The sequence below is a fragment of the Bos indicus x Bos taurus genome, chromosome 17 (genome assembly GCF_003369695.1).
Source record: "Bos indicus x Bos taurus breed Angus x Brahman F1 hybrid chromosome 17, Bos_hybrid_MaternalHap_v2.0, whole genome shotgun sequence".
Taxonomy (NCBI): domain Eukaryota; kingdom Metazoa; phylum Chordata; class Mammalia; order Artiodactyla; family Bovidae; genus Bos; species Bos indicus x Bos taurus.
In genome coordinates, this window is record NC_040092.1 from 24505860 (window position 1) to 24531238 (window position 25379).

General features: G+C 45.5%; 1 protein-coding gene, 1 long non-coding RNA gene and 1 other non-coding gene across 6 annotated transcripts in view; 2 read left to right on the forward strand and 1 right to left on the reverse strand.

Annotated features, from left to right (window-relative positions):
* The first annotated feature begins 258 nt into the window (after positions 1 to 258).
* Positions 259 to 25379, forward strand: part of GLT1D1 (glycosyltransferase 1 domain containing 1) — a 115646-nt gene continuing 90525 nt past the window's right edge. For 2 of the 4 annotated variants that reach the window (XM_027567047.1, XM_027567048.1), the window contains exons 1-2: positions 259 to 666; positions 20216 to 20364. In XM_027567047.1, the coding sequence (XP_027422848.1) occupies positions 599 to 666; positions 20216 to 20364 (217 nt within the window). In that variant the 5' untranslated portion in view covers positions 259 to 598. The remainder of the gene's footprint in view (positions 667 to 20215; positions 20365 to 25379) is intronic. The other 2 variants (XM_027567045.1, XM_027567046.1) reach the window with 2 other exon arrangements.
* On the forward strand, positions 7159 to 7231 carry TRNAE-UUC. Its single transcript has one exon. It is a non-coding gene; the product is annotated as a tRNA-Glu (tRNA).
* On the reverse strand, positions 17227 to 23942 carry LOC113907619. The gene is made up of 2 exons (XR_003515246.1): positions 23840 to 23942; positions 17227 to 17445 (listed from the first exon to the last, which is right to left on the reverse strand). It is a non-coding gene; the product is annotated as an uncharacterized LOC113907619 (long non-coding RNA).

A 25379-nucleotide genomic window follows, 5' to 3' on the forward strand; every position in this document is an offset into this window, starting at 1 on the left:
CTAATGGCCTCCTCTGGTTCCTGTAGGAGGGACTTGGTCATCATCCCTTGTGCCAGCCACCGTGGAAAGGGACTCGCAACCCTTGGTCCCCAGGGGAGCAATGGGCAGCCACCCTGGTTCCTCTGAGTGTGTGTGTGTGTGTGTGTGTGTGTGTGTGTGTGTGTGTGTAGTGGGGAACCTGTGGCTAACCCTGGTCCCTGTGGGAGGGGATTGTGGCTACCCAGCCCTCCTTGTCTAAGTGGGAAGGGACCTGTTATCTCAGATTACAGGCCACATGGATGCAGACCTATGTTCACTCTGGGACCACCAGAGGAGCCTCTTCTGGTTCCCATGTAGGGGACCCGCGGATGCCCCGGTGCTGGTCCCATGGGAGGGACCTCGCGGACGAACCCCCACCCCCCACCTTTCCGGGCACGCGCCCCACTCGCAGCCCAGCACGCCCCAGAGTCCCGGCGCCGGAACCGGCGAGCGCGGGCGCGGCCTGGGGAGCGGCGGGCGGACTGACTGAGCCCGGCCGCCCGCCGCCCCGGTCCGCGGCCCCACTCCCGCCCCGGGCCCGGCTTCGGTGGGCGGTGGATGGCCGGGCAGCGGCGGCGGCATGCGGCTCCTATTCCTGGCGGTGCTCCGGCGGCACACGGGCAACGCAGTCACCGCCCAGCGCGTCCGGTAGGTGCGGCTGCGCCCGGGGCCTCGGCGAGGGCACCGGGAGGGGGCGGGGAGGGGTCGGCCTGGCTTTCCCGACCGAACCGCGCGCCCAAACGGACCCGCCGGCGGGCGCGGGGCCCGGGGAGCGCGGGGCTGCGAGGCGCGCGCTGGCTCGGCTCTGGAGCGGGGCCCCGGGCCCTAGCCTGGCGCTCCGATTCTAATGAGACGCCCGGGGCCGCTCGGCGGGTGATCCCAGTGATACCCGGCACCCGGGTGGCCCCGTGAGGCAGCGCGGCGGAGGCTTCTCGGCGCTCTCCGCGCGCATCTCGCCGGGGCCGCTTTCAGCGATGCCCCCTATTGATTGTGAATGCCTTAGGTTTGGGGAGACAGCAACGAAACCCCGAGTCGGGGCTTCCGGACGCCACATTTCAGTGGGGACGCTAGAGGAAGAATAAAAGCATATGGGTCCATGTATACAGTGATACCTGTAGACCCATATAGACCCATATAGGCACAGGCCAGGGGCCGCGTGTGCGTGTGTGCCGTTTCAGGCAGGATGCTCAGGGAGGCCTCCCTGTTGGAGTGACATCTGCGCAGAATCCTGGGTGCCAGGAGCGTTCCTTGAAGCCGGGGCGGCCTGGCGGGGTGTGGGGGGAGGGCGGGTGGCTAACCAGAATTTCCAGGCAGAAGGCGCAGCAAAAGTACAAACCAGTGTTCCTGCATCCTGCCATCCTAAGTACGTTTCTTTGGACTTCCCTGGTGGTCTAGTGGTTAAGAACCCACCCTGCAATGCTGAGGATGGAGGTTCGATCCCTGGCGGGCAAAGTAAGATTCCACAAGCGCTGTCACATGGTCAACATACCCACCTCACCTACCCACACGCTAAGAAACAAACTAGTCTCTCTTCCTTACCTACCCCTCTCCCTGCCTGGCTATCTTCTTAACACTTGTCTTTTAATGCAGTTGCAGTTTTCTTGTTTTCTAGATTTACCCCTCTACTTTTTCTCTTCTCCCTGCTGGAAGGTAAAAGTCCTCAGGGCAAGGAGGGAACTGATTCGTGCCTGAAGCTCAGTTCAGTTCAGTTCAGTTCAGTTGCTCAGTCATGTCTGACTCTGCAACCCCATGGACTGCAGCACGGCAGGCTTCCCTGCCCATCCCCAACTCCCTAAGCTTGCTCAAACTCATGTCCATCAAGTTGGTGATGCCATCCAACCATCTCATTCTCTGTCCTCCCCTTCTCCTTCCTTCAGTCTTTCCCAGCATCAGGGTCTTTTCCAAAGAGTTGGCTTTTCACATCAGGTGGCCAAAGTATTGGAGCTTCAGCTTCAGCATCAGTCCTTCCAATGAATATTCAGGACTGATTTGCTTTAGAATGGACTGGTTTGATCTCCTGGCTGAAGTTTCATAGCAGCCTTTTTTTTTTTTTTTTTTAGGCAGAGTGACTTGCTTCATGTAATTTCTCAATTGACTTCCCCTCTGTGAACCTGCTTCCTCATCATGAGAATGAGTGATGGGGCTGTGCCTACCATTTACAGTTTTTCCGACCAAAATTTTCACCATACAGGTTTAAGGTAGTAACACTGCCATCACTCATTTGGAAGGCAGCTGTGCTTGCCACTACTTTTATTTATTTTTTTCCCATGCTGTGCCACATATGGGATTTTACTTCCCCAACTAGGGATTGAACCTGTGCCCCCTGCACTGAAAGTTTGGAGTCTTAACCCCTGGACCACTGCGGAAGTCCCAGTCATCACTCATTTGGACACAAGTAGCCAGGAGGCACACAGTGGTCTTCACCCTCATGGAGCACATTCTGTGAGAGGAAGAAAGATTTGGGGATATTAACCAGAAATAAAGGAGGTGATTGAGGCTGTGGATGCAGAGAAGGGCTCTCTCAGGAGGTGACATTCAAATAAAGACCTCAGTGACAGAAGGACTCACCCACTAAAGGGCTTCCAGGGGCACCAGACAGGCACTGCCACAGACATGTAGCAAGGGTGCAGGGTCCTTTAGTTACTGTGTTCTTTTTTTTCCTGGTTGTACAGGATGCAAAATATTGCTTTGGTCGGTCTCTCATCAGAGCCAGGCTTTGGCCTCCCCTTCACGCACTCAGGAAGATTGCTGGGGATGGGAGTAGAGAAGGGGAAAAGCAGAAGTTGCTGGAAGATATCTTTTGTCTTGTGAAAGCCTGGGTTCCTTGAGGAAATGATGCTGTGTATCCTGAAGGGGAGGGGAAGGTTTCCTTGGCAACAAACTTCCCTGGGAGCCAATTACCAGAAAGCAGTGAGAGCCAGAGGTTCAGACTTTCTCTGAGGGAGACTCCTGTGATCCTCCAGTGACCCTGGGCCATAGGAGAGGGAGCCCCTCAAATGAATAAGATTGGGGTTCCGAACCATCAGTCTACCTGGGCAGGCTGAGTTAGATAAGACTGGGCTTACAAAAAGGGGAAATGGGTCCATTCTTGCACACTCAAGCTTGTAGTTGTGAATGAACACCCGATATATAAATGGTGATGCTGACTTTCGATGGGCACATCCACACGGCACAGGACGACATACAGGGCACTCTGGGAAGCTATCCTGGGCTAGACTTAGGCTGGTTCAGATCTCCTGCCTTCACTTGCCAGCTTCCCTGCTTAAGATCTCTAAGATCTAGGTCAGGTTACATGATCACAGCTCAAACCTGCCACATAGGCTTGTTGTTAGGATCAAATGTGAGTGTTTTGAAACAGGGTGTGGTACTTAGTACGCACTCAGTAAACATGGGCTGGTTATGAAACTATGTACCTTAGTTGGCAAAGCAGGGAAGGGTCAGTGTGAACGGGGTGGTGTCTCAGGTTGCGGGGCAAGCAGGTGGAATGTTGGTAAAAGCGGATCCCTTCTGAACCAAATTGTGCAAACTAAGCAGTACAGAATATTCTATGTCAGTGATTTTTTTTTTTTTGGCTGCATCTTGAGCAATGCAGGATCTTAGTTCCCTGACCAGGGATTAAACTGGTGATCCCTGCAGTGGTTAAGCTTGGAGTCTTAACCACCGGACTGCCAGGGAAGTCCCATAGGTCAGTGCTTCTTGATGGGAGCAGAGGCCAAGAAAATGTGTGACAGAGGAGGGAGTGATTTCCCCCCGAGAACATGGAGCAATACCTAGAGGTATCTTTGGTTGTCACAGCTCCCGGCATCCTGTGAGTAGAGGCCAAGGATGCAGCTAAATACCCTCCAATGCACAGGGCAGCCCATGACAAAGACAGAATGAGCTCAAAATGTCAGTGGTGCTGAGGCTGACAATCCCTGCTCTTGGTGGAGTCAGCAGATGTGGCTGGAGGGGTAGACCCAAGTCATGAAAGACCTTCAGCTATTCATTTATTTTTAGCTGTGCTGGGTCTTCATTCCTTTGAGGGCTTCTACTCTTTGGTTACAGTGTACCGGCTTCTCATTGCCGAGTTTTCTGATGTTGTGGAGCAGGGGCTTTAGGGTATGTGGGCTTCAGGAGTTACAGCTCACGGGCTCTAGAACATAGGCTAGTAGTTGTTCAAGGGTTAGATACCTCACGGCATGTGGAATCTTCCCAGACCAGGGCTCTTGGGAACCCTTGTCCCCTGCATTGGCAGGCGGATTCTTATACACTGGACCACCAGGGAAGTCCTGTTGGCAGAATTTTGAAATACCCTAATCAAGGCCTACTCTCTGGGATTGTCTCCTAAGCCCCATGAATGTTAGAAACCTGCATCAGAGGTTTGTTCACCAGCATGCAGCGTTTCATAAAGAAGAGAACTGTTTAGGGTACGTGGTTTGCTGCACAGTTATGGGGGCCTTTGTGTGGAGGAGAATCAGGGAGCCCTGCACACCCAGCAACCCTGCTGTCTGCATCTCCCTTTGGTCAGTGTCCCCACTGTGTCACCTGGCTCAGCTAGAAGCCAGGCCCAGTGAGAGAATCCATGTTTCCCTCCTCTCACTTCTAATCCCCTGAGGCTTTCAACAATTTCCAGAAGAACCCCCAAATCCTGAGGACCCTCTGAGCCAGGCGAATGGGTTCAGGTCAGTTCCTCACAGTAAAGGTGGAAATTTAAATTGCACAAGTTAAAAAAGAAAGTCATAGCATTCTCTTTGGGACAAAGTAACGGGAGATCAGTGTCAAAGGACACCTCCTGTTAGGCTAAAATCAATAACAGGGTCAAGTAGTAGGTCAGAGATCCTCCACCTCTAAACTCAAAGGTATTTACTCTCTGGCCATTTCCAGGGAAGGTTTGCTGACCCCTGCTCTAAATCAGACCATCAGAGACTTGATAGATTACTACGTCCCATACCTAGAGTTTTGTCTGTGGTGTTGTAGCCATGCGTTCCGGGAAACAAATTCACTCAGGACAATGCAGATAGTGGAGTGCAGTTTATTACACCGGCGGGCCCAAGGCAGTTTATTACTCCTCTTGGCCAAGGACCCTGACCAGTTTTTGTGAAAACCTTATATACCCTAAGTGTACTTGTTCAAACCCACCTCCCCAAATTCCTTGAAACTAGTCTGGACAAGGTAAAAGAGATATGATCAAAGTTAACCCATGATTCATGTGTCACAAGACTAGGTAAACAGTGGACATTTATCAATAGGCCTGTGGTCATATCCTAATAAACATAATGGAATTTACCACTTTGTTCTATTACAGAGATAATTAGCATATTCTTTTAGGCAACGGAGAGTCCAAGTCCAAGTCCTGAGGCTCTTTTATCCGGGGTGGGGTCTGGTTTTCCATTGGTATGCCATTTCTACAGACAAACCGGGCACAAAGTTCAGAGTCTATTGGGAGGGTGAGCCTGGCCTAAGATGGAGTCCAGCTCTGTCTGTTTCCTCCTTCAGTGCGGCTAAAGGTTTAAGGATGTCAAGTGCAAATTGGCACTTGCCAAGAGCGCTGCCAGCGACTGAACAAGGGCATTTGCCATCTGCCTCTGTGGAGATTGAACCCTGTGCTGCTTTAGCTGTTGACCTTCAGCGCCCCCTGAGGGAGTTCAGGGTAGAGTGAGGACTGTGTGCTCCAGGGAATCTGGTGGGACAGGTCTTTAGATAGTCAGATATTTTCAGGAACAGATTTTATGATCCCAATCCTTTTTGTTTGTTTTGTTTAGTTGCTCAGTTGTATCTGACTCTTTGCAACCCCATGGACTGCGGCATGCCAGGCCTCTCTGTCCCTCACCATCTCCCTAAGTTTGCCCAAGTTCATACCCATTGCATTGGTAATACCAGCCAGCCATCTCATCCTCTGATGCCCTCTTCTCCTTCTGCCCTCAATCTTTCCAAGCATCAGGGACTTGTATTGAATCAGCTGTTCTCTTCAGCTGACCAAAATACTGGAGTTTCAGCTTCAGCATCAGTCCCTCCAATGAGTATTTGGAGTTGATTTTCTTTAGGATTGACTGGTTTGATCTCCTTGCTGTTCAAGGGACTCTCAGGAGTCTTCTCCAGCACCACAGTTGGAAGGCATCAATTCTTCAGCACTCTGCCTTTTTCACGGTCCCGCTCTCACAACCGTAAGTGACCACTGGGAAGAGTATAGCAGTGACTATAAGGACGTTTGTCAGCAGAGTGTTGTCTCTGCTTTTCAACACACTGTCTAGTTTTGTCATAGCTTTCCTGCCAGGAAGCAAATGTCTTCTAATTTCATGGCTGCAGTCACCATCTGCAGTGATTTTAGAGCCCAAGAAGAGGAAATATGTCACTACTTCCACCTTTTCCCCTTCTATTTGCCATGAAGTAATGAGGCCGGATGCCATGATCTTAGTTTTTTTAATATTTAGTTTTAAGCCAGCCCTTTACTCTCATCCTTCACCCTCATCAAGAGGCTCTTTAGTTCCTCTTCTCTTTCTGCCATTAAAGTGGCATCATCTGCATATCTGAGGTTGTTGATGTTTCTCTCGCTTCTCTTGATTTCAGCTTGTAACTCATCCAGCCCGGCATTTCTCATGATGTACTCAGCATATAGGTTAAACAAACAGGGTGACAGCCCTATCATACTTCTTTCTCAATCTTGCACCAATCAGTAGTCCCGTACTGAGTTCTGACTGTTGCTTCTTGACCCACATGTAGGTTTCTCAGGAGACAGGTAAGATGGTTTGGTATTCCCATCTCTTTAAGAGCTTTCCACAGTTTATTATGATTCACACAGTCAAAGGCTTTGGTGTATTCAATGAAACAGAGGTAGATGTTTTTCTGGAATTCCTTTGCTTTCTCTATGATCCAGCAAATGTTGGCAATTTGATCTCTGGTTCCTCTTCAGATCCTCATGACTAGCAGAAAACCTTCTGTAAAATGAATGCTTAATGGTATTGAGCTCCGCCTTAACCAAAACCTTATATGTTAATCTTTCCCCACTGCCTCTTTGGAGCAGTCTCTCAGAGCTATCTGAGGTGTTGCCTCTTGGGCTGCAGTCCTCATTTTGCCCCAGATAAACTTAACTCGCAACTCTCAAGCTGTGCATCTTTTTAGTAGAAAAGAAAATGCAAGAAAAGAGATGGAAAAGAAGGAACTTCCCTGGTGGTCCAGTGGTCAGGGCTCAGCACTTTCACTGCTGAGGGCCCTGGTTCAATTCCTGGTTGGGGAATTAAGATCCCACAAGCTACCTATTTTGGCCAAAAAAAAAAGAAGAACAAGAGATGGAAAACAAGAAAAGGTGGTGAAAGATTGAGGCTTGCTGGGTCCACAGTTCTGGGACTTCCTTGGGGATTCAGTAGTTTAGACTCTACAGTTCTAATGCAGAGGGCGTAGGTTCAATTTAATTTTTAATTTTTTGGTGGGGCCCAAAAATTAAAAACAAAAAACCAGAATCACACAGCAGAGTAGGGAGTTCTAAAAGTTGGTGCTTGGACCAGGGCTCTGACACCAGAGTGAATGCAATGTCCCTGTGTTGAGAGAGCCAGACTTTGTACAGGAGTGTGTGGTTGTGTGTTCTCTTTTTCCTCCATCTGAAACACAGTGTGATTTTATTTGATGGGAAGTAGTTTAGATAACAGAAGCAAACAGAAGACTTTGTGGAAATGCACTGGAGGGGGAAAAAAAAGGAGGAAAGCAAATATCACATGTAGTACAGTCCTGACCCTACTGCCCAGGGACCCTCTGCTGGTATAGGTCTGAATTCTGCTGTAACCACCAAGTGTTGCTGGGGGTTTGGCTCTGCAGAAGAGTTCAAAGATACTGTTCTATGTACCCCTTGACATGGAACCAGGACCCTGTCCCACAGCTGCAGTATTGTTTCTTGACTGCTCTTCCCTTGTCTCCGCAACCCCTCCCTTCCCTGATGAACAACTATTTGAACCTGCTCTTTGGACCTCAGAGAAGGTCACCGAGGCTGTATGAAGCCTATTTCTTATAAAGGCTTCCATACCCGGAAGCCCCACAGGGTCCTGCCCAGTTTCAGAAACTGCAGGTGTACATTAAGTCAGTGAGAAAAGGCTTTCATCTTTTCCCCTGATAAAATCATTGTTGCTTATTGTTTTCATTCAGCAAATATTTATTATTGCACATCTCCAGGGGCACAGAGCTGGGAAGGCTCTGGAACAGAGGAAGACAGGTTAGCCCTGCAGAAGCCAGCAGCTGCTCAGCCAGAGAATTTTTAGCACATCAGCTCAACGCTATGCCGTCATTTGAAAGAAGGTTTCGGCATTCTAGCACGAATGTACAATCACACAGATTCTTTAATTACAATATGATCAATGCTAGGAAGAACTGCCAGGTGGAAAGAGTGTGTTCTACCTGCCAATGCAGGAGACGAAAGAGACGTGGGTTTGATCCCTGGGTCAGAAAGATCCCCTGGAGTAGGAAATGGCAACCTGCTCCATTATTCTTGCTTGGAAAATTCCATGGGCAGAGGACCCTGGCAGGCTACAGTCCATGGGGTTACAAAGAGTTGGACATGATTGAGTGCGCTCACACACACACACACACACACACACACACACACACAAGAGTGTGTTCAAAAGACAGACCTATTTCTAGAGGGTCTGGGAGGCTCCCCAGAGAAATAGCTTTTCCTTTCTCATGCAGTTTTTTTAATTGAGATATAATTCACATACCATAAAATTCACCCTTTTAAAGCATCCAATTCAGTGGTTTTTAGTATATTCATAAAGTCACACAACCATCACCACTATCTCATTTCAGAACATTTTTAACCATCTCAAAAGGCACCCCAGACCCATTAACTGTCATCTTCCCCTCCGCCCCCCAGTGCCCCTCCCCAAGCTCCAGGCAGCCAATAATCTTTCTGTCCCCATGGATTTGCCTTTTTTGGACATCTCATATAAATGAAATCATACTCTATATGGTCCTTTCTGAAGGCTCTGCAGAATGCATCAGTACTTAATTCTTTTATAGCGGAATAATATATTCCATTTATGGCCATATCACATGTTGCTTGTCCATCCATCAGCTGAAGGACATTTGAGTTGTTTGCACTTAACTAGCTACTATGACTAGGGCTGCTGTGAATGTTTGCATATGAGAAAAAAACTTTTTATTTATTTTTTATTATTTATTTACTTTGGCCACACTGCACAGCACGTGGACTCTTAGTTCCCCAACCAGGGATGGAACCCACGCCCTATGCATTGGAAATATGGAACCTTAACCGCTGGGTCACTGGAAAAATCCCAAGAGAAATAACTTTTTAAGCTGGAGCTTAAAACCTGTGGGTTAATTGGATGAAGAGGGAGAAAGGTTGGGAACAGCATTTCTGGCCAAGGGACCCGCCTGTGGGGATGCCCTGACACAGGAAGCAGCTTGTGGAGTTGAGAAGTGGAGGCATCTGAAGAGTTAGCAAGAGAGGGCAGCTTCCAGGTGAAGGTTCTGGATTGAATGCTAGCAAGATTTGGGAGTGAGGGACTGAGGTGGGTGACATAGGAACAAAGGGAGAGTACAGGCTTGAAAATGATTTGGAAGGACCTGGGATGATGTAGCAGAGGAGAGAGATGATGTAAGAGATGTAAAAAATTGAATATTTCCTGCCATACCAGTAGACAAGGACGTCACAGTCATTGGTGATTGCAGCCGCCACTGATGGTGAGCTGGTGAGCCCTGAGGACACTCAGGAAGGAAAAAATACCTGCCATCTATTACTAGCAGACATCAGACTGCAGCCTGAGGAATCTCAGGATGTGAAAACTGAGGATACTGGCCCCAGATAGCTGAGGTGCATACCAAAGGAATGATTTCACCAAGCCCAGACTCTTGCATCTTCCCAATACATAGAAAAGTCCTCAATTCCTTAACTTGAGATATCCGGTTTTCTTTTTGTTGTTGCTGCTATAATTTTCCTTTTTTAAAACATTTTATTTTGTACTGGGGTATAGCTGATTAACAAGCAACGCTGTGATAGTTTCAGGTGAACAGTGAAGGGACTCAGACATGCATATCCATGTATCCATTCTCCCCTAAACTCCCTTGTCATCCAAGCTGCCACATAGCACTGAGCAGGTTCCCTGTGCTATACAATAGGTCCTTGTTGACTATTCATTTACAATACAACAGTGTGTATAAGTCAATCTCAAACTTTGGAACTATCCTTTCCCTTCATCCATCCTCTGGGCAACCTGTAAGTTTGTTCTCTATGTCTGTGAGCAGGACTCTTGCTTTATCACTAAATTATCCTTTCTTATTTTATTTTCTATTTTTGGGAGTTTGTTTTTCTTTAAAAAATTTTTCTTTATTACTTTTTTGTTTTGTTTTGAGAAATTGATGGTTGCTTCTATTCTATGTTCCCTCCCTTCCCTAATTAATAACTGCTTGAGTCTGCTCTTTGGAACTCGGGGAGGGTCTAGGAAACGAAAGCCTTTTTCTACAAACAAGAAATAGGGGACAGGGAGGGGCTTTGTGACCCTCTGAGGTCAGAGTACTGTTGCTGTGGAAGGGATGAAGGGCCTCGGGGAAAGATCACCTCTGTGATTAGAGACCCTGATGGTTTATGAGAAGCTAGACAGGATTTTAGATCAGGAACAAGAAAGGCTCTAATCTGATGGTCTATAATAGTAACAGAGATTTGCAGCCTCATGTCACTGAAAACCCAACCCTAATCACATGGACAAGGAAAGGGATTTAGCTGCTTATCCTATAAAAAGTCTGAAGGTAGGGCAGACTTCGGGCATGATGTTACTTTTAAGATAGTATGGACGAGAGTCAGTTGCTCTCTCTGTCTTGTATCCACTTCCCATGCTTGTCAGGTTTTCTTTGCTGGCACCTCCCAACTCTATATCTATTCAGTTCAAGCCCAGCAAGAAACAGAACTCTCCCTGGTGGCTCAGACAGTAAAGTGTCTGTCTGCAGTTCAGGAAACCTGGGTTTGATCCCTGGGTTGGGAAGATCCCCTGGAGAAGGAAATGGCAGTGCACTCCAGTATTCTTGCCTGGAAAATCCCATGGACGGTATCCCATGGATGGCGGAGCCTGGTAGGCTACCGTCCATGGGATCTGCAAAGAGTCGGACACAACTGAGCGACTTCACTTTCACTTTCAGCAAGAAACACAAGTCTGAGTCCCTGAAAGTGCAGTCCCAAGTTCCAGAGTGCCTGCCCTGGGCTGGTTGTATGCATAGGTGGCAAGCTCTGATTGGATCCTGGAGTTGAGTGCTTCACACTGAAATGAGGGATGCGGATGTTCAAGGAAGAGGGGAAGTGGAAATGGATGTTATCGAAGTGTCGACAAAAAAGTGCAATGTGAGAGTTGCGAGCTAAGTTTTATTTGGGGTAAAATGAGGGCTGCAGCCTGGGAGACAGCACCTCTGATAGCTCTGAGAGACTGCTCCAAAGAGGCAATGGGAAGAAGGAAGGTCAATAGGGGAGTTCAATGCAATTGAGCGCTTACTTTACACAAGGTTTTCTGCTAGTCATGAGAAGCCGATGTCACCATGAAGGGATTTAGTGCTTTCCTAGATATGAAGAGATACAAAGTTTGGGATCATGATATCAGTTCCTGGAAATATCTATCTATCTAAAGACCTGTTCCACCAGATTCCCTGGAACACAGAGTGTCTCATTCCACCTTGGATTCCCTCAGCCTGTATTGAAGATCAATAGCTGCATCAGCACAGGGTTCAATCTCCACAGAAGCAGATGGCAAATGCCCTTGTTCTTGTTTGGTGGTGGTGGGGGTGGTTTAGTCGCTAAGTCGTGTCCGACTCTTTCGATCCCATAGACTGTAGCCTGTCAGGCTCCTCTGTCCATGGGATTCTCCAGGCAAGAATACTGGAGTGCTTTGCCATTTCCTTCTCCAGGGACTCTTCCTGACCCAGGAATTGAACCCAGGTCTCCTGCATTGCAGGCAGATGATTTACCAACTGAGCTATGTAGAAACTGGCAAATGCTCTTGGCAAGTGCCAATTTTTAGTTGACAGAGGTGACATATTTCAGAGTGAAAGCTTTATTGATACTTACCAGTAAAGGAAAGAGGAAAAGCAGACCTCTGAACTTTTGAAGTTTTAGTTCAGTTCAGTTGAGTCACTCAGTTGTGTCTGACTCTTTGTGACCCCATGGACTGCAGCAAGCTAGGCTTCTCTGTCCATCACCACCCCCCAGAGCTTGCTCAAACTCATGTCCATCGAGTCAGTGATGCCATCCAACCATCTCATCCGCTGTCTCCCCTTCTCTTCCTGCCTTCAATCTTTTCCAGTATCAGAGTCTTTTCCAGTGAGTCAGTTCTTCACATCAAGTAGCCAAAGTATTAGAGTTTCAGCTTCCAATGAATATTCAGGACTGATTCCCTTTAGGATTGACTGGTTTGATCTTGTAGTCCAAGGGACTCTCAAGAGTCTTCTCCAACACCACAGTTCAAAAGCATCAATTTTTGAAGATTTAAAGGAAAAATAAATGTTGTAGGTATCCCTTGACTTCCTACTTTAGCATTCTAATCCCCTATGATGCAAAGGACATCTTTTTTTGGTGTTAATTCTGGAAGATCTTGTAGGTCTTCATAGAACCAATCAACTTCAGCTTTTTCAGCATTCGTGGTTGGGGCATTGACTTGGATTACTGTGTTGTTGAATGGTTTACTTAGAAATGAACAGAGATCATTCTGTCATTTTTAAGATTGCACCCAAGTACTGCATTTTGGACACTTTTGTTGACTGAGGGCTACTCCATTTCTTCTAAGGGATTCTTGCCCACAATAGTAGATATAATGGTCATCTGAACTAAATTTGCCCATTTCTATCCATTTTGGTTCACTGATCCTTAAAATGTCGATGTTCACTCTTGCATCTCCTGCTTGATCCTGTCCAGTTTACCTTGATTCATGGACCTGACATTCCAGGTTCCTATGCAGTATTGCTCTTTATAGCATCAGACTTTACTTTCATCACCAGACACATCCACAACTGAGTGTCGTTTCCACTTTGGCCCAACCACGTCACTCTTTTTGGAGCTATTCATGATTGCCCTCCGCTCTTCCCCGGTAGCATATTGGACACCTTCCAAACTGGGGGGCTCATCTTCTGGTGTCGTATCTTTTTGCCTTTTCATACTGTCCATGGGGTTCTCTCGGTAAGAATACTGGAGCGATTTGCCATTCCCTCATCCAGTGGACCACGTTTTGTCAGAACTCTTCACTGTGACCCGTCCACCTTGGGTGGCCCTGCATGGCATGGCTCACAGCTTCATTGCTATGCAACCCTCTTCTCCACGACAAGGCAGTGATCCATGAAGGAGTTCTAGAGCTGAAGAGGATGTAATCCATGTGTTTAGACATAAAGGGAGCCACTGTGTCATTTAAAACATTCTAGTAGTCACTTTAAACAAAGCAGAAACAGATCAAATTAATTTTAATAATACAGTCTTATGAACTCAGTATATCCAAATATTATTTCAACATGTTGTCAATACAAAAATTATGATTGCGCTGTATTCATTTATTTGATTGCACTGGGTCTTAGTTGTGGCATGCAAGATCTTTAGCTGTGGCATGTGAACTCTTAGTTGTAGCATGTGGGATCTAGTTCTCTGACCAGGGATCAAACCCAGGCCCCCTGCATTGGGAGTGCAGTCTTAGCCACTGGACTACCAGGGAAGTCCCTGTACATATATTTTACACTCAGCACATCTTTTTTCAACTTGCCACATTTGCAGTGCTCAGTTGGCTTTATTATTAGACAATGTAGGACTCACCCTGCAGATGGGACCTGTCTCTTCCATTTGATGTAGGACCCCTCATTTCTTGTTGTCTCCCCTTCGCCCCAAGTTCATTTACTTCATCAGTCTGAGCTCAGTAGTCTTTTGGGTTCAGGAGACCTGATCTAGATGCTTTACCTGTTTTGTGACTATATGTTTGCATTATTTTAAAAAGAGTGACTTCCTAACAGTTATCTCTCAAGTATAAGAATCCACTAGAATCACATTAAAAAGTAGATTCACTTTACAGTTTGCAGAACTCACCAAAGGAGATAATATGCAATGTAATACCATGTCCCACAAATGTGCTGTTATTATCTCACTGCATTTATGGAGAGGCAAGGGGGGCAGTGTTCTCTCCAGTTTACTCTCCTGAGCTGGGGCTCACGGGTTCATGTGGGCATTGCCTTGACAGGTCTTCATCTTGCTGAGCTTCATCATGGTTTCACGACCAGCATGGTTTCTCTTAACTTATCTGAACTTCCTTTCTTAAAAAAGTTTTTATTTACTTAATTATTTTTGGCTGCACCGGGTCTCTGTTGCTGCACATGGGCTTTCTCTAGTTGCAGTGAGCAGGGGCTATTCTTCATGGTGGTGCACGGGCTTCTCATTGTGGTAGCTTCTCTTGTTGCAGAGCTAGGGGTCTAGGGTGCAGGCTCAGTAGTTGTGGCTTGTGGGCTCAGTAGTTGTGGCACACAGGTTTAGTTGCGCCTAGGCATGTGGGATCTTCCCGGACCAGGGATTGAACCCATGTCCCCTGCATTGGTAAGTAGACTGTCAACCACTGGACCACCTGGGAAGTCCCACGTCTCAGAACTCCCTGAAATAGTATCAGAGTGTGACATCTTACACTTCAACACAGGTAGCTTCACCCCACCAGTGACATGACATTCTTTCCCCCCAGGTGAACCATAGTTGAGCCAGGTTGACATCACGGGACAGTAATGTCAACACCAGGTTGACATTAGGTGCAATGTTCTATGAGAATCAGTGGGCCCCACCACCTGCTCCCACTTAGAGGCCCACAAGGTGAGAGGGCCTTAAGAAATATTAGATTCCTGTTTCCTGTCTCAGGATCATGCAGGGGCTCATGGCTATGGAATGGGATGCAGTTCGTGTGGCCTGCATTTTCTTGCCTTTTTTTTTTTTTTTTAATGGAGACATCATAGCTTATCAAAATCCACATAGGCTAAACACACAAATGATTAAGTTCTGTTTGTGCACTCAGTTAAATATGATGGCTTTCAGCCAAGTGGAAGCAGATAGAGTCCTACTGAATCTTTGAATCTTGAGTCAGGGATGTGCAAGGAGGTTTAGTCAATTTCTAGAACATGCTCAAAGTCTCTTAATTTGTTGGAGATGCTTTTGTTCTCAAAAAAAAAAAAAAAAAAAAGCCTTCGTTAAGCCAAATAAGCCAGAGTTCCTGGGACATAACAGGTGCTTGGGGAATTTATTAGTTGAATCAAGTTATTACTCATGACAAGTGAAGAGTGAAAGTCACTCAGTCATGTCTGACTCTTTGCGACCCCAATTCTCCAGGCCAGAATACTGGAGTGGGTAGCTGTTTCCTTCTCCAGGGGATCTTCCCAACCCAGGGATCAAACCCAGGCCTCCCACATTGCAGTCAGATTCTTTACCAGCTGAGCCACCAGGGAAGCCTAAGAATAATGGAGTGGGTAGCCTATCCCTTCTCCAGTGGATCTTCCCGACCCAGGAATTGAACCGGGGTCTTCTGCATTGCAGGCAGATTCTTTACCTGCTGGGCTACTGGGGAAGCCCAGTGATGCTGAAAGGTCAGCCTCTGTGCGCTGGTGCCAAATCTGTTGCAGGAAGGGGGATCCCTTCCAGGGCCTGAGAGTGGGCTCTTGTCTAACACGTGGCAATGAATTGTTGGAGGAAATACATGTGCTGACAAAGCAAGAGACTTTTTTGGGAAGGGGACTTGGATGGGGAGCAGCAGGGTAAGAGAACCCAGGAGAACTGCTCTGCCACGTGATTCGCAGTCTCAGGTTTTATGGTAATGAGGCTAGTTTCCAGGTTGTCTCTGGCCGATAATTCTGACTCAGGGTCCTTCCTGATGGCGATTGCATGGCTCAGCCAAGATAGATTCCAGTGAGAAGGATTCTGGGAGGTTGGTAGGACTTAGGTACTGGCGTCTCCTCTTTCCTTTTGACTTTTCCTGAATTCTTCTGGTTGATGCTAACTTGTTAGTTCTACATTCCTTTTGAGGACCTCCTGTTTAACAGAACTCACGTAAGTGGTTACTATGGTGCCTGGCCAGGGCAGGTGGTTTCAGTCAGTGGTTCCCCTAACAAATCAAATCTCGGAGACAGAGTTTTGGGTGAAGTAGAAAAGAATAGCTTTATTGCTTTCCCAGGCAAAGGGGAGCCCTTGAAACTCTGTGTCCCAACCCTGAAGAATTTGGTGAGGATTTTTATAGCAATGGTCCAAGGGTAGTGTTGTTGATAGGATTAGGGTGTGTGCATGGCCTGTACTCAGTTAATCTCAAACCAGGATAGGATTAGGGTGTGTGCATGGCCTGTACTCAGTTAATCTCAAACCAGGATAGGATTAGGGTGTATTCATGGCCTGTACTCAGGTAATCTTAAACTTTGACCAGAAGCAAACAGTTGCTTCTTGGCTGTTCCTCTCTTGCCTCTGTATCCCCTTCCTTCTCTGACTGGCAACTGTTTGAACCTGACTTTTGGAACTCAGTGGAAGTCATGGAAGCTGAACAGAAAGGCTCCTGTGCCCCGGAGCCCCAGAAGGAACAAGGACAAAGCAATTTAAAAGTGTTATTTCCTTAAGATCTTATGGAAAAGCCAGAAAGAACTTTTTGGCCAACCTGATACAAATCGGCAGAAAACAAGGCTCAAGTCTTGGTCCATAGAGAATTAAGATTAAAAAAAAAAAGACTATTTTTAAATATTTGTGAGATCATAAAGCTAGTGTTGAAATGCCATTTGAAAATGCGTTTAATAGACAAAGAACAAGGCATTGTCTATACCCAGTCACCCAATCCAATATGCCCTGCCCTGTAGATTCTGCATCAGCCAGAAATCTCTCAGGTATAAATTTCCTAAGTAGAATTCAAACTGTTTCCTTTCCATTTCCCAACACCTTTGTTTTTGGCTTCTCATTTTAGAGTTTTAAAGATGGAATAACAGTCATTTCACAGTTATACTCTGAAGTTTGTGGTGTCCTTATTTTTGCATGATGTGTATTTTTAGGCTGAAGTGAGCAGATAACTAGACAGCCTGCAGGCTTCTATCCTGGTTCTGCTTAACAGTTACCATCATCATTTCTAAAGGAGTTGAGGGGGTTAGGTGGTGGTGGTAGGGGGTGGGGGGGTGGTCGGGGGGTGGGGGGCAGTGACAGTGGTCAATCAGCATTAACAGCAGAAATGACAAGATAAAGATACTCAATATGTTGTAAGAACAGAAGCCAACTCAAGTCTCCAGACCTTAGTTTTTCTTTCTTGGCAAGGTGATAGCTGCAGCCTTGCATTTAATTTACAACACAAAAGAGAAAACAAAGAGAGAGAAAAAATTCATCATTCACGTAGTAGTATCGGTGATGATTCTCGCCATATTTCCCAGAGTGGAGGTGGGCTTGAAGATTTGAATCTAATGTATCTTCTGAAGACCTGAGTTCTCCTGAGGCGCCCCCTGTGTAAGGAAGTTGGTCATTTTATGATCATTTGGATTGAATGTTCTAGATCCTTGTTCTTCTATGTTTACTCTTATTATTTGATACAATATTGCTCCTAAGTGCCACCCAGCTAACTCCTCTGATGTTCAGCTGAAGAATAACCATTTTTATTATCTCTGGAATTAGGGGGAAAATGGCTGTGTTAGGTTTGAACTTTGTACTCCAGTACCTTCTGGATGATTTAAGAACTTTTCAAGAGTAATTTTAAGTGTCCTTGATTGCCACTAATGTGCTGATTTTGTGTTTTTCTGTTTGTTCTTTTCCGATTTTGTTTTTGGAGTATAGTTGATTTACAGTGTTGTGTTCATTTCAGGTGTACAACAAAGTGATTCAATCATAGCTATATATTCTTTTTTCAGATTCTTTTCCGTTATAGATTATTACAAGATATTGAGTATAGAGTCCCCTGTGCTATAGCAGGTCCTTGTTGGTTTTCAGTTCTGTAATAGGAGCTCTAAGTATGATGTGACTGCCTTGCTCATATGACTGCAGCCCAGAGGGATGGTGGTAGCAATAGCCTTGGAGCACAATGGAAATAGTGAGGGGACAGCTGCATTAGGAGCAGAGGCTGTCAAATTTCACTGAAGGGGGCTGGTGTTGGGGAATGTTGGGGCCATGTCAGGGGGCTCAGAAGGCATGATGCATTGGACATCCTCCAGATGGAAGGGCAGGACTGGAGCTAAGGATAGCAAGAGTGGGGTGCACTTGGCCTTGCAGGGGAAGTGGGATATGAAGGGCACTGTGTGCTAGGCTAGGGCACTTGGACTTGATCCCAGAGACACATCCAGCCATCACTGCTTGCTTTATTCAGTAAGCAAGACAGATGCATGCCCCATTCTCACAGAGTTGACAATTGAGCTCTCTACTCTTAGCCATTTGAGGGTTTTAATCAAGGGAGAGGCCAAGTTGGATTGGCTGTACATTCACATGCTCACACACATACACCTCAAGCAATTACAAGAAGTTCCACTTATGAACATTGCAGATTTTAAAAAATGCAGAGTGTGCATTCACATGTCTAACCATATAAGTTAGTCCTGTGTCTGGCATACATTGTCACATGTGTGCATTGTCTACAAGTTGGTTATGCTTTTGTGTACTTTACTGTGAGTACTATATGGAGGACAGAGGTGCAATATCTTTATTTCAAGCCCAGGAAGTCTGGAAGCAAGTGCAAAAGCAGCAGTCATGTAACTGTTACTGCTGTACTTTTCAAGGTTCTGTACTATAGGGTTAAAAATGTTTTCTCTATTTTTTGTGTTTGTTTCCTTTTTATGTATTATTTGTGTGAAAAGTATTACAAACCTATTACAGTACAGTAATATATAGCTGATAGTATTAGCTGGGTACTCAGGCTAACTTTGTTGGACTTACCAATAAATTGGACTTACGAACATGCTCTCAGAATGGAACTCATATGTACGTTAGGGACTTACTATATTAAAAATAATGTATGTACCTGGTCAAAGTATCTAGCCATGCAAAAGGGTCTAGCCGTGCAAAAAAGCTCTGGTCCCTGGATCTCTTTAGACAGAATCATTGTTACCTATTTCTTCTAAATCTTTCTACAGATATTCTATGCACACATGCTATATATACACAGGGTTCTTCACTTTGCTCTCTTTTCATTAACAGTGTGTATTGAGTTCATTCTAAATAATGTCACAGTGATCTGCATTTTCTTCACAGCATCAGGGCTTGATGGCCTCATACTCACTGTAATATAACTGGTCCCCTCCTGTTGCACACTGAGGACATGTGCTTACTTTTTTGCTTCCTCAGTGCTTATTCTTGGATGCATGTGTTGCACTCGTACCCTAGTGTGCTTTTAGATCAATTCTGAGAAGGGAAGTTATTTGGTCACAGAGTTTGTGCATTTTAAATCTGCTAGTGGGGCCTCTCGGCGGACGGGCTGCGCTACACCGGACGGAGTGGCCGCGCTTCAAGATGCGCTGCCTGACCATGCCCATGCTGCTTCGGGCCCTGGCCCAGGCCCAGGCCGCACGTGCAGGGCATGCAAGTGTCCGTGAATTAAAAAAAAAAAAATAAATAAAAATAAATCTGCTAGTGGTTGCTACTTTGCCCATAGAAGAGCTTGTGCCTGTTTCCCCAGTATAGTAGTGTTTATTTCTTGAAGCCTATGGCAGACTTTCCAAATAGTCTACATTGAAAAGATGATCACATTAAAAAGTTGATCACCATTTTGTGTATGGAAAAGCCCAATTGTATTATGAGGGGTATGGACTGTAATTTTATACTGATCTCTATTTGGGTTGATGGAACTTCTCTGGTGGTGCAGATGATAAAGAATCTGCCTGCAATACAGGAGACTGGGTTTGATCCCTGAGCTGGGAAGATCCCCTGGAGAATGGAATGGCAACCCACTCTCGTATTCTCGCCTGGAGAATTCCATGGACAGAGGAGCCTGGTGGGCTATAGTCCATGGGGTCACAAAGAGTCAGACACAACTGAAGCGACTAACATTTACTCTTTCTTTCCTGCTACCCTTGGTCCCAGCCCTGGTCCCAGTCCCAGTTTTGGTATTTGAGGCTGATGGATGAATGTCTTTTAGGTGGATTGCTTCTAGAGGACAATTCAGAAGATATGTATTATTAACTTTTGGTTTAATGAATCTTTTGATTGATTTAAAGTTTTGACCACAGCAGCAACATGTTCCATTTTAATTTTTTGTTTTCCTATCTTTTTTCTGTTTATTTTTTGATAAAGGGACCATCTAGAAGCTGCAGGTCATGTGTGTATTCTGAAAGATGCCTTTGACTTTGAAAGTCCATCTGAAATCTCAAACTTCATCAAGGCAGAAAACTTGGAGGCAGCTGTAGCTCTGCATTTGTATAGAGGAGGCAGACTTTTGCAAGGTAAGCCCCTCTCTTCGGGATGAAATGCTAGCAGTCACGAAAACCAGCAGTGCCTATAAGGTCAACTTGAAACATAGATGAAACAGTTTATCCCATTTATCCGGTTCCAAAATGGAAGGAACACAATCATCTTTTCGGTTTGTTCTTAACAGATGGATTTTCTAAAATGGTGTAACTACGCCAGTTGAGATTGGATGTATATTGAAGCTGTTTTTACTACATTAAGAGTCTTATCGTGAATATTTTTGATGTGTTTTTCTTCACTCAAAATCTAATGTTCAAAAGTTAAAAATGGGGCTCTTTCACAAAATGTAGAAGTGAGCACATAGGAGAGAGTTTACTCAATTTATTAATGAGGAAACTACTAAGATGCTAAAGCCAATTTAAAGAGCATTTGGGGAGCTGAGACTTGAGTGGGCAATTTAGTAAAGACTGTTAGGATGAGGACTTCCCTGGTGGTCCAGTAGTTAAAAATCTGCCTGTCCATGCAGGGGACACAGGTTCAATCCCTGGCATGGGAAGATCCCACACACCTCGGGGCAACTAAGCCTGTGTTTCACAACTACTGTGCTCGCGTGCTGCAACTACTGAAGCCCATGCACCCTGGAGCCCATGCCTTACTGCAGGAGAGCCACTGCTATGAGAAGCCCGTGCACCCCAACAAAGAGGAGGCCCCGGCTTGTGGCAGTAGAGAAAGCCCGCACTTGGCAAGGAAGACCCAGTGCAGCCAAAAATAAAGAAATAATAAGGTTTTTAAAAGAATATTAGGATGGGGTTGGCTGTAGAACTGGTTAGTGTCCAGCAGGGCAATCACCTGTAAGCTTCGGGCTAAGCTCTCTGTCTACAGCAGCTTCCCACCAGCTCTGTGTTCTGTACATGGTAGTGTGTGTGTGTCATTGCTACTCTCCCAGTTAGTCCAACACCCCGTCCCACCCCGCCATTACCCACCCCATGTCCACATGTCTGGTCTCTATGTCTGCATCTCTATTCCTGCCCTGGAAGTAGGTTCATCTGTACCATTTTTCCAGATTCCACATATGTAAATTGATACAGCCACTGTGGAGAATAGTATGGGGGCTCCTAAAAAAGCTAAAAATAGAGCTATTATATGACCCAGCAATCCTATTACTGGGCATATACTCTGAGAAAACCATAATTCAAAAGGCCACGTACCCTAGTGTTCCTGGCAGCTCTATTTACAATAGCCACAATGAGGAAACAGCCTAGTGTCCGACGACAGATGAAGAATAAAGATGTGGCACATATGTACAATGGAATATTACTCAGTCATAAAAATGAATGAAATTGAGTCATTTGCAGTGATGTGGATGGATCTAGAATCTGTCATACAAAGTGCAGTAAGTCAGGAAGAGAAAAACAAATATTGCATATTAACACATATATGTGGAATCTAGAAAAATAATCCTGGTATTTTTCTTGAGTGCTTGTTAATTTACAGTGGTCTCCCAAAGTTCCCTAGGTGTCCCTCTCTATCTATAATTCCCTACTGGGAACTCTACAACTACCTATATAACTATCTTAGTCTATTCCTAACTACAACTTCACAGAGTAAGAACTTTTAATTAATAGTAAATACTGAAGTCACACAACAGTCTTAGAAAACTAATCCACAGGGAACCTTTAAACACTGCTTTCTTGCACCTTGAAAGGATGTGCATGCAATCATTCTCTTGGCTTTATTTACAATTTTTGGATATTTCTTCTTTTCCCTTCCAAGGTCGGCTTGACTTCACTGAGAGCCCGGTGGCTACCGAGTGGAGGCAAGACAGATAATTTTGTTGTTGAGCCACAAGTGGCTTTTTCCAAACATGAATTAAATGACATGGCAGTGGCAGCTTTTCAGGAGATAGTGTGTCACTTGAGGCCCTACATTATCTATAGTAATCATCATACAGGAGTAACACTTCACTCAGCAAGATGTATCAACTTCTGAAATTTTCAGACATTTCACTGCTAAAGGTGACTTCCTGTTTCCCTGCACTGTCAGTTCAGTTAAGTCGTTCAGTCATGTCTGACTCTTTGCGACCCCATGAATCGCAGCACGCCAGGCCTCCCTGTCCATCACCAACTCCAGGAGGTCACCCAAACTCACGTCCATCGAGTCAGTGATGCCATCCAGCCATCTCATCCTCTGTCATCCCCTTCTCCTCCTGCCCCCAATCCCTCCCAGCATCAGCCTTATTAATCTTCTAGCTCTGTCTCCCGCTCCTGCACCATAGGAAGTAGGACCCTCTTTTCCCATATAGGTGTCGCCCAATGGTGCAGCGGTAAAGAATCTGCCTGCCAAAGCAGGAGATGCAGGAGACAAAGGTTCAATCCCTGGTCCGGGAAGATCCCCTGGAGAAGGAAATGGCAACCCATCCAGCATTCTTGCCTGGGAAATCCCATGAACAGCAGAGCCTGGCAGACTGCAATCCATGGGGTTGCAAAGAGTCAAACATGACTGAGCATGCACACATACATATGGTATATTTAAGCACATAACTTAGTGATCTTTCAAAATCAGTGCTTATGCTGACCATTTGTCACTCCCAATCGTCTGCTGAGAAAAAAAATCTCATGGTTTCCTGAACCTGGCTTCTTAAAGCCACCTGATGTCTGTTCCTTGCTAGATTCAAGCCTAAAGCCTATTCTCAACAAGAAACAAAGGGAAAGATTTGTCAAAACCTTGATTTCTCCTTTCTGTGTAACATAATCACAGATCCTGGGAATTATGGATGGACATCTTTCGGGGCCATTATTTTAACTGCCACAGACCTTTCTCTGGTCCCCAAAGGTTCATGTCCATCCCATGTGCTAAAATCTTAACATCCCCCAAAGTCTAAGCCCCTGGCAGAAGGTAAATCATCTCTACATGGTCTGCTTTTCCACGTCTGGCTGTGTGTATTTTTGGAAAAGGTCACACCTGCCAATAGTAAGAAAGGCAAGCAATATAAAATGTTATAGAGAGAAAAAGTAAGTTTCTCTACCATCCCAGATTTGTGATCTTCTGGGTTCCTTTTTTTTTTTCCCCCTGCCACACCAAGCAGTTTGTGGGATATTAGTTCCCTGACCAGGGATCGAACTCGTGCCCCTGGCAGTGAAAGCATGAGTCCTAATCACTGGACCACCAGGGAAGTACCCGGGGTTCTTTCCATAGAGGCAATGGCAGCTAGGTTTTTCTGCTTATCTTTTCACAGATATTCTTTGTACAGAGAAATTTATGTTGATCATTTTACTACACACATTGTGTTCATCAAAATGCTCTTGATTTTTTTTTTTTACTTAAATTCCTTTTTAAAGTTTTCATTTGAATTTTTTACTTACCGCCTTTCTGTACCTCCTGTGTATTGTCAGAGTGCTTAGTATCTAAAGGCTGTGAAATGAGAGGCACTTCACTAGAAAGAAAAAATATAAAATCTGCTCCTTTTCATGACAAAAGACTTCTAAGGTAAATACAAGGAAAGATCACTACCTTTTCGTTGCAATGTTGAATCTCTGTAGTGGAAAAGGCAATGGCAACCCACTCCAGTACTCTTGCCTGGAAAATCCCATGGACGGAGGAGCCTGGTAGGCTGCAATCCATGGGGTCACTAAGAGTCGGATATGACTGAGCGACTTCACTTTCACTTTTCAGTTTCATGCATTGAAGAAGGAAATGGCAACCCACTCCAGTGTTCTTGCCTGGAGAATCCCAGGGACGGGGGAGCCTAGTGGGCTGCTGTCTATGGGGTTGGACACGACTGAAGCGATTTAGCAGCAGCAGCGATGGTTTGTTTGAGAAACCCCAGTATGAACTCAAATTAGATCTGGTCTGTTTAGTGGTTTGCTTTTGCTCTTTTGAAATTTTTATTGACCTTTGGAAGTCCTTCTGGGAAGCCCTATTTGATGAGCACGTGTTTAACTTGATCTGTGCATGCTCCATGCCTTTTGAGATTACCAAGGCAGGAAATGTGCCTTCCATCAGTTTAGGGCTCATCATTCAGAATAAATATGCTCCTGGGGGGAGGGGGTGGAATCTTTTTGCACTTGACATTTGCAGCATCTCAGATATTTTTGGTTCCCATACCTTTGTGCCCTCCGTGATTCATCATACTGCATGTTCCTGAAAGATACAGTCTGTGTCTCTTTCCTTTCCCTCCTGGTTCCTCGCCGTCATGGTGACTGATATCATGAATAGCAGGTCTACATTTGAAGCCATCTTTTCCCGTCATAAACACCAGCAGTTCCAAATTAACTCATTTCCCAGGGATGATACACTTGGCTTTATTTATTTATTTTCATTTTAATTTTTAATTGGAGGATAATTGGCTTACAGTGTTGTGTTAGTTTCTGCAGTACAACAATGTGAGTTAGCTGTTTAATATGTGTATTCAGATATCCTCTCCGTGTTGAGCCTCACTCCCACCTCCCCCATCCCACCCCTCTAGGTCATCACAGTGTACCGAGCTGAGCTCCCTGCGATCTGCAGCAGGCTCCCACTAGCTGTCTGTTTCACACCTGGTAGTGTACATATGTCAGTGCTACTCTTTCAGTTCATCCCACCCTCCCCTTCCTGGCTATGTCCACGTGTTCATTCTCTACGTCTGTGGCTCTGTTCTGGCCTTGCAAATAGAGTCATCAGTACCATATTTCTAGCTTCCAAACATTTGAGTTAATATTGCTATTGTTTAGTCACTAAGTCATGTCTGACTCTTTTGTGACCCTCATGGATTATAGCCCATCAAACGCCTCTGTCCATGGGATTTCCCAGGCAATAATACTGGAATGGATTACCATTTCCTCCTCCAGGGATTCTTTCCAATCCAGGGATCAAACTTGAATCTCCTGCATTAGCAGGCAGATTCTTTACTACTGAGCCACCAGGAAAACCTCATGCATTAACAGACAGTATTTGTTTTTCTTTTTCTGACTGACTTTACTCTGTATGACAGACTCTGAGTTCATCCACATCACTACAATGGACTCAGTTTCATTACTTTTTGTGGCTGAGTAATATTCCATTATATATATAT